Source organism: Astyanax mexicanus, chromosome 13, assembly GCF_023375975.1.
Source record: "Astyanax mexicanus isolate ESR-SI-001 chromosome 13, AstMex3_surface, whole genome shotgun sequence".
Classification (NCBI taxonomy): Eukaryota; Metazoa; Chordata; class Actinopteri; order Characiformes; family Acestrorhamphidae; genus Astyanax; species Astyanax mexicanus.
In genome coordinates, this window is record NC_064420.1 from 51,802,501 (window position 1) to 51,815,629 (window position 13,129).

At 39.1% G+C, this 13,129-nt stretch overlaps 1 protein-coding gene across 9 annotated transcripts in view; it reads right to left on the minus strand.

The window, feature by feature from the left end:
• The window catches only part of LOC103037471 (ankyrin repeat and SAM domain-containing protein 1A-like), a 97,033-nt gene that overhangs the window by 50,710 nt on the left and 33,194 nt on the right, over positions 1–13,129 (minus strand). For all 9 annotated transcript variants that reach the window (XM_049486492.1, XM_049486489.1, XM_049486488.1 and 6 more), the window contains 9 exons: positions 7,890–8,186; positions 5,112–5,187; positions 4,928–5,029; positions 4,729–4,815; positions 3,376–3,533; positions 2,590–2,661; positions 2,321–2,438; positions 1,359–1,402; positions 1,152–1,260 (listed from right to left, as the gene is read on the minus strand). In XM_049486492.1, the coding sequence (XP_049342449.1) occupies positions 1,152–1,260; positions 1,359–1,402; positions 2,321–2,438; positions 2,590–2,661; positions 3,376–3,533; positions 4,729–4,815; positions 4,928–5,029; positions 5,112–5,187; positions 7,890–8,186 (1,063 nt within the window). The remainder of the gene's footprint in view (positions 1–1,151; positions 1,261–1,358; positions 1,403–2,320; positions 2,439–2,589; positions 2,662–3,375; positions 3,534–4,728; positions 4,816–4,927; positions 5,030–5,111; positions 5,188–7,889; positions 8,187–13,129) is intronic.

Below are 13,129 nucleotides of genomic sequence, written 5' to 3' on the forward strand. Positions count from 1 at the left end.
TGGAGATGAGGTCAGTTCTGTTCTCCATCCAGACCAACACCCTCACTTCCAGCACACACACACAAACACACACACACACACACACACACACACACACTTCTGCGAGTGTTTTGAGTCTGCAGAGCCACACACACCCTGCTGCACTCTCTCCATCACACCTCACACTCTCCAACAGGAGAGCCATACTGTTTGCATTACACACCTCCACACGTGTGTGTGTGTGTGTGTGCGTAGTGTGTATAGTGTGAGTGTGTGTGTGTATATTGTGTGTGTGTGTGAGTGTGTGTGTGTGTGTGTGTTTCCTGCTGTTACTGCTCCCTGACCCTCACAGGCATGTAATAGGGAGGTGTGTGTGAGTGTGTGTGTGTGTGTGTGTGCGTGCGTGTGTGTGTGTGTGTGTGTGTGTTTGTACAGCCCCAGACTGAGATCATGCTACACACTCGCAGGTAAGAAATTTTGGAAAAAGAGCCACTCTACGTCTCAGTCTACGTCTCAGTCTACGTACCAGTCTACGTCTCAGTCTCTCTCACTATTATACTCTCAGTCCCACACACTCTGTCTACGTCTCAGTCTACGTCTCAGTCTCTCTCACTATTATACTCTCATTCCCAAACACTTAGTCTACGTCTCAGTCTCTCTCACTATTATACTCTCAGTCCCACACTCCCAGTCTACGTCTCAGTCTACGTCTCAGTCTCTCTCACTATTATACTCTCAGTCCCACACTCTCAGTCTACGTCTCAGTCTCTCTCACTATTATACTATCATTCCCAAACACTTAGTCTACGTCTCAGTCTCTCTCACTATTATACTCTCATTCCCACACTCCCAGTCTACGTCTCAGTCTACGTATCAGTCTCTCTCACTATTATACTCTCAGTCCCACACACTCAGTCTACGTATCAGTCTACGTCTCAGTCCCTCTCACTATTATACTCTCATTCCCAAACACTTAGTCTACGTCTCAGTCTAAGTCTCAGTCTACGTCTCAGTCTACCTTTCTTAATTCTTAAACTCTTAAATGTGTTAAACACTCCCTTTCACGCTCTTTCAGTCTCACTCTCTCTTAGTTTCTAACTCCACGTCTCACTCTCCACGTCTCAGTCTCTTTAATGAACACACACTTCACCATCTCTCACTCTCTGTCTCACCTGTGGGGGGGCGTGAGCTGGGTGCTGTGGGGGGTTTCAGTGTGTGTGCGGTCGGGGCTGGAGGAGGAGGAGGAGGTCGAAGGTCGGAGGGTGCGGCGGCCTTCCGCTGCTGTCAATCAAAAACAGGAGGGTTAATACACAATACACACTCACAGTATATACACACACTGCATACACATGCTGCAGGTAGAGAGGGGGCGGGGTTACCTGAGGTAGGTGGCTGTTGGAAGACTTGGCTGAAGCTTCTTTATCTGCAGACAGAGGAACACAGTTAGAGAACCACCACTAATAACCTATCTAGAACCACAGTACCTAACCATACAGCACCTGGGAGGAGCTACACTGTGATAGGCTGAATGGGAGACGCATATGACAGTCATATATTATACACACTTATTTTTATTTATATATAAATTATAACATTATATATTAATACACTACAGTATAATAAATAATACACAAAATTTAATGAGGAGAGGAGGAGCCTTAAAGAAACAGTAACTATCAACACACCCACAGAGATCAATCACAATAATCTAACTAATAATTAATAACAAATACGATTAATATTAATATAAATACACCCTCTCACCCCCATAAACTCTCTCATTTAGAGAAACAGACAAGAGAGAGGAGGAGACACAGCTTTAGCACTTTATATACAGATCAGTTTCTCTGATTCTGCTATTTATAGGTTTATGTTTGAGTAAAATGAACATTGTTGTTTTATTCTATAAACTACAGACAACATTTCTCCCAAATTACAAATAAAAATATTCTCATTTAGAGCATTTATTTACAGAAAATGAGAAATGACTGAAATAACAAAAAAGATGCAGAGCTTTCAGACCTCAAATAATGCAAAGAAAACAAGTTCATATTCATAAAGTTTTAAGAGTTCAGAAATAATCAATATTTGGTGGAATAATCCTGATCGTTTTTATTCACAGTTTTAATTTCATGCATCTTGGCATCATGTTCTCCTCCACCAGTCTTACACACTGATTTTGGATAACTTTATGCTGCTTTACTCCTGGTGCAAAAATTCAAGCAGTTCAGTTTGGTGGTTTGATGGTTTGTGATCATCCATCTTCCTGTGTGTGTGTGTGTGTGTGTGTTACCTGTGTGTGTGTGTGTGTGTTACCTGTGTGTGTGTGTGTGTGTTTTACCTGTGTGTGAGTGTGTGTCGTTGGGGTGTTTGGTCCGTGCGGTGTGCAGTGTTTCATATGTATGATCATCGTCATCTTCACCCAGTTTCTCCTCCACACTGCTGCTGGTGTACAGTGCCTACAGTCAGACAGACAGGTCAATCAGACAGACTACACCTACAGACTACAGCTCCACCTAGAACTACATCTATAAAAAACACCTACAGACTACAGCTCCACCTAGAACTACACCTATACAATCAGCTAAGTGTAGAGTTGTGATCCGGTACCTCTGAGCTGAGCTCTTCCTCCTGTCCTGAGCCGAGCTGAGCCGGAGGAGGAGGACGGTCTTTCTGTACAGACTGCACACACACACACACACACACACACACATAAAATCACTGAAGGTTAGAGCGCACAATAATAACAGTGTGGTGTAAAGTCTCCCCCTAGAGGACAGATATGTGCAGCACAATTTATATTCTTAGATGATCAGTTTTTGAGCATCTCTGCTGTTTTTTCTCAGTCAGTTTTATGAGGTAGAGTCACCTGGAATTCAGGCTTTCAGTTAACAGCTGTGCTGAACTCATCAAGAGTTAATTACTTGAATTTCTTGTCTCTTAATAAAGTGTTTGAGATCATCAGTTAAAGTAAAGTAGTGAAGAGGTAGAGTTACAGGTATACAGTGAATAGTGAATATTTCAGTAATGTTCTAATCCAGATTATGAGAAGCATCAAGTACTCAACTAAATAAAGTAGTGAATAATCCAGTGCAGTCGCACCTAAAAAAAAGTGCCCATCAAAAATGTTAAGATGATGAAACTGGCACTCATCAGGATCACCCCAGGAAAGAATAGAAGAGTGTTAACAAACAGCTCCTCAGATAAGAGTATCTAAATACTTCACAGAGTATTTTAGTTTGTTTAACACTGTTTTTAAGTTACTACATGATTCACTATGAGTTCCTTCATAATCTTCGTAATTAAATAATAATTAATAATCTTCGTAATTAAATACAGGAAGTGGTAAAAGGACAGTGGTGAATTGATATGGTGGTACAGAGCTCTGTCTCTCACCCTGCCGGCGTCGCTGTCCGGTCGTCCTGAGTCTCGGTCTGAGGACTTCCCGCTGGTCAGACTGTCCAGAGAGTGACAGGAAGACGCTTCAAACAGAGCTTCATACGGACTCTCCTCCAATCCCGACATCAGATCATTCACCTGCTGCTCCGCCTCCCCTACACACAGAGCAGAGACTGTAAAAAAGATGGACGCCGTGTCGCTGTTTCCATTCATTTAATGAAAATGAGGCCAAAATCTTCTGCCATGTTGGTGATCCTGAAACCCGAGTCTGTAGAGCGCAGTAGAGACCAGAGGAGGGAGAAAGACTGTGGAGAGACCGCCTACTCATTTAAATAACCCCGCCCCTGAGGGCTGCCTCCACAGAGCTATACACCGTCATTGGTCCCGCCCATACAGTCATTGGTCCCGCCCATACAGTCATTGGTCCCACCCCGGCTAGGTGTAACCCCACCCTTTTACAATAACCACACCTTTTAGAATAGAGCTGAATAACATTTTATAAAAATATATAAAAAGTGAACAATATAAGCAGAGGTTACACTAGCTGCTGCATTTAAATAATGGAGGTAGAATTACAGAATATTAGAAATGTGATTTTGCCATTGAAACCTATGGGAATGGGTGGGGTTACACAGCTTTCTGCAACCGAAAAGCAGGGGGCGCCCGACCTGTGGTGGCTTCACTTTAGAGAGACGATGCTCTGCTCTGTCCAGCTATACACAGTCTATGCACTAAACACTAAACTGTATTTTTCACACTATACGCTGCACCTAAAATCCTTTAATTTTACCAAAAAATCCTCATCAGAGCTCCTTATAATCCGGTGCTCCTTATGTATGAATTCTATCAGTCAGGTATTAAGGAGCAGTAAAGACACTCTGCTGAAGTACAGAGTTATACAGGAGTTTCAGTTTAGTTCTCCAGCACCCAGACTGGAGCAGCATTAGCATTAGCCGCTAACCGCGCTAAGCGCTAGCTCTTTCACCATTCAGAGGTGAGTATATCAGACTGTAGTCTACATGTTCACTGTGTTAAAATAAGCTACATGTGATGAACCGCTAGCTAATATCACCCTGACTTACACCAGAACACTCAGGGTTCCTCAGTGTAGCGCTGTCGGGCAGCATTTATTAGTGCTAACCGCAGCTAGCAATAGCAGTTAGCCACTAATGCTAATGCTGCTGCACCCAGCCTTAGTGTATATATATATATATATACAAGGGCGACACCCTTGTTCCTTACTAGTGTAACAAAATGCACTTTATGATCCAGTGTGCCTTATAGTGTGGAATAATGTGTGTGTGTGTGTGAGTTGAGGTGTGTGTGTGTGAGTGTGTGTGTGTTTCTGACCTTTTCTCCGGGGGCTGGTACTCTCCTGGGGTGGGGGCAGGGGTGGAGGGGGCAGGGCCTGGTCAGGAGGATGACCACTCATATGACCTAAACACACACACACACACACACACACACACACACACACAGTTTTGTATGTTAGTTAGGGGTTAGCACACACACACACACACACTCCTCTCGCGCACTCTCTCACACTCACCCTGTATGAGAGCGGCGATCTGTCGGCTCTTCTGCGAGGGCATCTCTCTCACCGTATCCAGCGCCGTCAGATTCTTACTGTCCACGATGTTCACATCGATACCTGAGACAGGTGAGCTCATTAACACCACACACACCTAAACACCACCATCTCCATCAGAAAACAGCGCCACCTATCTGTTTACCTGCCCTCAGCAGCTTCTGAACCACATCCGTCTTCCCAAACAGAGCAGCTTCATGCAGAGCACTGCCTTTCTCCGTCTGTAACACACACACACAATTACACACACACACAATTACACACACACACAATTACAATTACACACACACACACACACAATTACACACACACACGTTTAGGTTTTTAATGCATGTGGTTAGTATGTAAACATTTGTGTGTAATGCATTACTGAGTAGCATCACAGCGCTAACACTCAGAGGAAAGTGCAGCGGTTCTGATACATCAGCTCACAGACGCAGCCTTGTGCTGATCCACATCACCCTAGGAGTGATGAGGGGAAAGAGAGAGCGCCATCTACTGTACTGTACCCACCCAGAGAGAGAGCAAGGCCATCTCTGCTCTCTCAGGGCTCCAGCAGCTGATGGCAAGCTGCACAACCAGGATTCGAACCAGCAATTCTATTGTCAAAATCGTCTTTTTCCCCAGTCAGACACACTCTATTTAAAAAATAAACTTTACACTTAAAGTTTCAATTCCAAGTCTGCACTATAAGGCACATTATGCAACACTAGTAAGGAACAGGGGTGTCGCCATGTTTCCCCTCTAATTCTGCAAGACTCACTGCTGGGTGGTGGGGTGGTAACTTAGCTAAGTAAACAAAACTGAAACTGAAAACTGTTTATTTGGGTGAGTAAAGCGCTTCTGTTTATTTACAATGAGCATAGAATTCCAGATTTACACTAAGGCTGGGTGCAGCAGCGTTAGCACTAGCAGCTAACCGCTAGCGCTAGCTACAATTAGTACTACCCTGAGTGTTCAGGTAAGCCAGGGCAAAATTATCTAGCAGTTCATCCTTATTTTAACATGGTAAACACGCAGAATACAGTCCGATATACTCCCCTCTGACTGCCAAAAGACCTAGTGCTGAACGCAGTTAGCGGCTAATGCTAATATTGCTACATGTATATATATGTCCATGTCATTATCAGTACAGTGATAGCAGCGCACAGAGCTGAAAGGTAGCGTTTTGGGATGTAAACAGTGGTGTTTAATAAGCTTCTTCTGCACTTTTTAAGTTATTAATGCCTGGTTTTAAATATCAGGGCTCTCCAGATTCTAGTAAGGAGGTGTGGAGCTACTTTGAGCTGGATAACGGTGTGAAAAGTGATTTATCAGGGTAAATTATGCCTCGAAGCGGTCAGTTTAAAGAGTACTGGATCTCTGAACGCTGTGGGAGAACGGAGGTGAGCTATTCATCAAAGATAAGAACTTTTATCATGTTTTACTACAACAAAAGTCCATTTTACACCAGAGTTCTCCTTTAATACCTGACTGGTAGAATTCATATATACGGTGCAATAGATCAAAAGGTTTTTAAAGACTTAAGTGCGCCTTATAGTGCGAAATTTACAGTAAAAAATACAGTAATCAAAAGCATTAATTACTGCAAATTTTAGCACCTTAATTTCACATTCAGGTCATTTTAGTTTGTGATAGGTGTAGTTTTAATGTGTGATAGGTGTAATTTTAGTTTGAGATAAGTGTAGTTTTAATTAGTGATAGGTGAAGTTTTAATTAGTGATAGGTGAAGTTTTAATTAGTGATAGGTGTAGTTTTAGTTTGTGATAGGTGTAGTTTTAATTTGTGATAGGTGTAGTTTTAGTTTGTGATGGGTGTAGTTTTAGTTTGTGATAGGTGTAATTTTAGTTTTAGTTAGTGATGGGTGTAGTTTTAGTTAGTGATGGGTGTAGTTTTAATTTGTGATAAGTGTAATTTTAGTTTGCGACAGGTGTAGTTTTAGTTTGTGATAGGTGTAATTTTAGTTTTAGTTTGTGATAGGTGTAATTTTAGTTTTAGTTTGTGATAGGTGTAATTTTAGTTTTAGTTTGCGACAGGTGTAGTTTTAGTTTGTGATAGGTGTAATTTTAGTTTTAGTTTGTGATAGGTGTAATTTTAGTTTGCGACAGGTGTAGTTTTAGTTTGTGATAGGTGTAATTTTAGTTTTAGTTTGTGATAGGTGTAATTTTAGTTTTAGTTTGTGATAGGTGTAATTTTAGTTTTAGTTTGCGACAGGTGTAGTTTTAGTTTGTGATAGGTGTAGTTTTAGTTTGTGATAGGTGTAATTTTAGTTTTAGTTTGTGATAGGTGTAATTTTAGTTTTAGTTTGTGATAGGTGTAGTTTTAGTTTGTGATAGGTGTAGTTTTAGTTTGTGATAGGTGTAATTTTAGTTTTAGTTTGTGATAGGTGTAATTTTAGTTTTAGTTTGTGATAGGTGTAATTTTAGTTTGTGATGGGTGTAGTTTTAGTTTGTGATAGGTGTAATTTTAGTTTTAGTTTGTGATAGGTGTAATTTTAGTTTTAGTTTGTGATAGGTGTAATTTTAGTTTTAGTTTGTGATAGGTGTAATTTTAGTTTTAGTTTGTGATAGGTGTAATTTTAGTTTTAGTTTGTGATAGGTGTAATTTTAGTTTTAGTTAGTGATAGGTGTAATTTTAGTTTTAGTTTGTGATAGGTGTAATTTTAGTTTTAGTTAGTGATGGGTGTAGTTTTAGTTTGTGATGGGTGTAGTTTTAGTTTGTGATAGGTGTAATTTTAGTTTTAGTTTGTGATGGGTGTAATTTTAGTTTTAGTTTGTGATGGGTGTAGTTTTAGTTTGTGATAGGTGTAATTTTAGTTTTAGTTTGTGATAGGTGTAATTTTAGTTTTAGTTAGTGATGGGTGTAGTTTAAGTTAGTGATGGGTGTAGTTTTAGTTTGTGACGGGTGGTGGCGCTGGTGTTACCTGGTAGTTGATGTCCATGCCGGCGGTCAGCAGCACCTCCACCACGGGCAGGTGTCCGTTGCGGGAGGCCAGGTGTAGCGGGGTGTGTTTGCGGGTGTTGCAGCTCAGCAGGTTGGGATGAGCACAGAGCAGCAGCTTCACCACCTCCAGCCGTCCGTACAGAGCGGCCAGATCCAGCGGCGTCTCGAACCGGTTATTCCTCATCGTCGGATCAGTCAGCTCCTCCAATAGCAGCCGAACCACCTCCGAGTGACCGTACTGAGCGGCGCAGTGCAGCGGCGTCTCGTTATCATTATTCTACAATAAAAATACAATAAAAATCATTTATTAACTCTCAATTCCACCTTAAACAGTGCAGCAGCGTCTCGTTATCATTATTCTACAATAAAATAACACATAAAAATCATTTACTAACTCTCAATTCCACCTTAAAACGGTGCAGAGGCGTCTCATTATCATTATTCTGCATTAAAATAAAACATAAAAATCATTTACTAACTCTCAATTCCACCTTAAAACAGTGCAGCGGCGTCTCATTATCATTATTCTACAATAAAATAACACATAAAAATCATTTACTAACTCTCAATTCCACCTTAAACAGTGCAGCTGCATCTCGTTATCATTATTCTACAATAAAATAACACATAAAAATCATTTACTAACTCTCAATTCCACCTTAAAACAGTGCAGCGGCGTCTCGTTATCATTATTCTACAATAAAATAACACATAAAAATCATTTACTAACTCTCAATTCCACCTTAAAACAGTGCAGAGGCGTCTCATCATTATTCTACAATAAAATAACACATAAAAATCATTTACTAACTCTCAATTCCACCTTAAAACGGTGCAGAGGCGTCTCATTATCATTATTCTGCATTAAAATAAAACATAAAAATCATTTACTAACTCTCAATTCCACCTTAAACAGTGCAGCTGCATCTCGTTATCATTATTCTACAATAAAATAACACATAAAAATCATTTACTAACTCTCAATTCCACCTTAAAACAGTGCAGCGGCGTCTCGTTATCATTATTCTACAATAAAATAACACATAAAAATCATTTACTAACTCTCAATTCCACCTTAAAACAGTGCAGCCGGCGTCTCATTATCATTATTCTACAATAAAATAACACATAAAAATCATTTACTAACTCTCAATTCCACCTTAAAACAGTGCAGTGGCGTCTCGTTATCATTATTCTGCATTAAATAAACAATAAAAATAATTTATTAACTCTCAATTCCACCTTAAACAGTGCAGCCGGCGTCTCATTATCATTATTCTACAATAAAATAACACATAAAAATCATTTACTAACTCTCAATTCCACCTTAAACAGTGCAGTGGCGTCTCGTTATCATTATTCTGCATTAAATAAACAATAAAAATCATTTATTAACTCTCAATTCCACCTTAAACAGTGCAGCAGCGTCTCGTTATCATTATTCTACAATAAAATAACATAAAAATCATTTACTAACTCTCAATTCCACCTTAAAACGGTGCAGAGGCGTCTCATTATCATTATTCTGCATTAAAATAACACATAAAAATCATTTATTAACTCTCAATTCCACCTTAAAACAGTGCAGCGGCGTCTCGTTATCATTATTCTACAATAAAATAACACATAAAAATCATTTACTAACTCTCAATTCCACCTTAAAACAGTGCAGCGGCGTCTCGTTATCATTATTCTACAATAAAATAACACATAAAAATCATTTACTAACTCTCAATTCCACCTTAAAACAGTGCAGAGGCGTCTCATTATCATTATTCTACAATAAAATAACACATAAAAATCATTTACTAACTCTCAATTCCACCTTAAAACAGTGCAGCGGCGTCTCCTTATCGTTATTCTGCATTAAAATAACAATAAAACTCATATTAACTCTCAATTCCACCTTAAACAGTGCAGTGGCGTCTCGTCATCGTTATTCTGCATTAAAATAACACATAAAAATCATTTATTAACACTGAATTCCACCTTAAAACAGTGCAGTGGCGTCTCGTTTCATTATTCTGCAATAAAAAAAAACACATAAATAAAAAATAATATATTATCTCTCAATTCCACCTTAAACAGTGCAGTGGCGTCTTGTTATAGTTAATCTGCATAACAATACAAAATAAAACTAATATATTAACTCTCAATTCCTCAATTCCAACAGTGCAGGGGCCTCTTGTTATCAATATTCTGCATTAAAATACAACATAAAAGTCATTTATGATCTCTCAATTCCACCTTAAACAGTGCAGCAGTGTGATGACCAGGTTGTGGGTTTGATGCCCAAAAACGACAAGGTGTTATCATACACTGTCCCACGTGCTGAATTTCATGTTTTATGTGAGTGTGATGATAATATAAAGTGTATATAAACATACCGAAGTGTGCACAATCACACAAACATACACAATCACACAAACATACACAATCACACAAACATACACAAACACACAAACGCACAAACATACACAATCACACAAACACACAAACATACACAAACACACAAACATACACAATCACACAAACATACACAAACACACAAACATACACAATCACACAAACATACACAATCACACAAACATACACAATCACACAAACATACACAAACACACAAACATACACAAACACACAAACACACAAACATACACAAACATACACAATCACACAAACATACACAATCACACAAACACACAAACACACAACACACAACAAACACAAACACACAAACATACACAATCACACAATCACACAAACATACACAATCACACAAACACACACACACACACAAACACATCACACAAACACACAAACACACACACACACAACACACCACATACACAAACACACAAACACACACAACACACAAACATACACAAACCACCACACACACAAACATACACAAACACACAAACATACACAAACACACAAACATACACAAACACACAAACACACAAACATACACAATCACACAAACATACACAATCACACAATCATACACAATCACACAAACATACACAATCACACAAACATACACAAACACACAAACATACACAAACACACAATCATACACAATCACACAAACATACACAATCACACAATCATACACAATCACACAAACATACACAATCACACAAACATACACAAACACACAATCACACAAACATACACAAACACACAAACATACACAAACACACAAACATACACAATCACACAATCACACAAACATACACAATCACACAAACATACACAAACACACAATCACACAAACATACACAAACACACAAACATACACAAACACACAAACATACACAATCACACAATCACACAAACATACACAATCACACAAACATACACAAACACACAATCATACACAATCACACAAACATACACAAACACACAAACACACAAACATACACAAACACACAAACATACACAATCACACAAACATACACAAACACACAAACATACACAATCATACAAACATACACAAACACACAAACATACACAAACACACAAACATACACAATCACACAAACATACACAATCACACAAACATACACAATCACACAAACATACACAAACACACAAACACACACAAACACACAAACACACACAATCACACAAACATACACAAACACACAAACATACACAATCACACAAACATACACAAACACACAAACGCACAAACATACACAATCACACAAACACACAAACATACACAATCACACAAACATACACAATCACACAAACATACACAAACACACAAACATACACAATCACACAAACACACAAACATACACAATCACACAAACATACACAAACACACAAACATACACAATCACACAATCACACAAACATACACAATCACACAAACATACACAAACACACAAACATACACAATCACACAAACATACACAATCACACAAACATACACAATCACACAAACATACACAAACACACAAACATACACAATCACACAAACACACACAAACACACAAACATACACAAACACACAAACATACACAAACACACAAACATACACAATCACACAAACATACACAATCACACAAACATACACAATCACACAAACATACACAATCACACAAACACACAAACATACACAAACACACAAACACACAAACATACACAATCACACAAACATACACAATCACACAATCATACACAATCACACAAACATACACAATCACACAAACATACACAAACACACAAACATACACAAACACACAAACATACACAATCACACAAACATACACAATCACACAAACATACACAATCACACAAACATACACAAACACACAAACATACACAATCACACAAACATACACAATCACACAAACATACACAATCACACAATCATACACAATCACACAAACATACACAATCACACACAATCACACAAACATACACAAACACACAAACATACACAAACACACAAACATACACAATCACACAAACATACACAATCACACAAACATACACAATCACACAAACATACACAATCACACAAACACACAAACATACACAAACACACAAACACACAAACATACACAATCACACAAACATACACAATCACACAATCATACACAATCACACAAACACACAAACATACACAAACACACAATCACACAAACATACACAATCACACAAACATACACAAACACACAAACATACACAATCACACAAACATACACAATCACACAAACATACACAAACACACAAAAAAATCACGCACAAACACAAACTCCCGAACACACACTCACACACACGCTCAACCCTGCAGTTCCCCTGTACCCCCTGTGTGTGTGTGTGTGTGTGTGTGTATTACAGTGTGTGTTATAGTGTGTGTGTAATTGTAGTACTGTGTGTGTGGTACAGTGTGTGTGAATGTATTATTGTGTGTGTGTGTGTGTGTGTGTGTGTGTGTGTGTGTGTGTGTGTGTGTGTGTGTGTGAGATAGCTAACACCCCCCCCACCCTATGCCCCCCCATCTGCCTGTAGTGATGATGTAAGCCCCCCTCCCCCTCCCCTCAGGGCTCACAGTGATGATGTAACACGGCAGCGGGCGGCTGTCAGAGTGTGTCATCATCATCATCATCATCAACACACCCCGTACGGTTGCTAGAGCATTAGCTACATTAGCTCTATAGCTCCAGTGCTCAGCTGTGTGTGTGTGTGTGTGTGTGTGTGTGT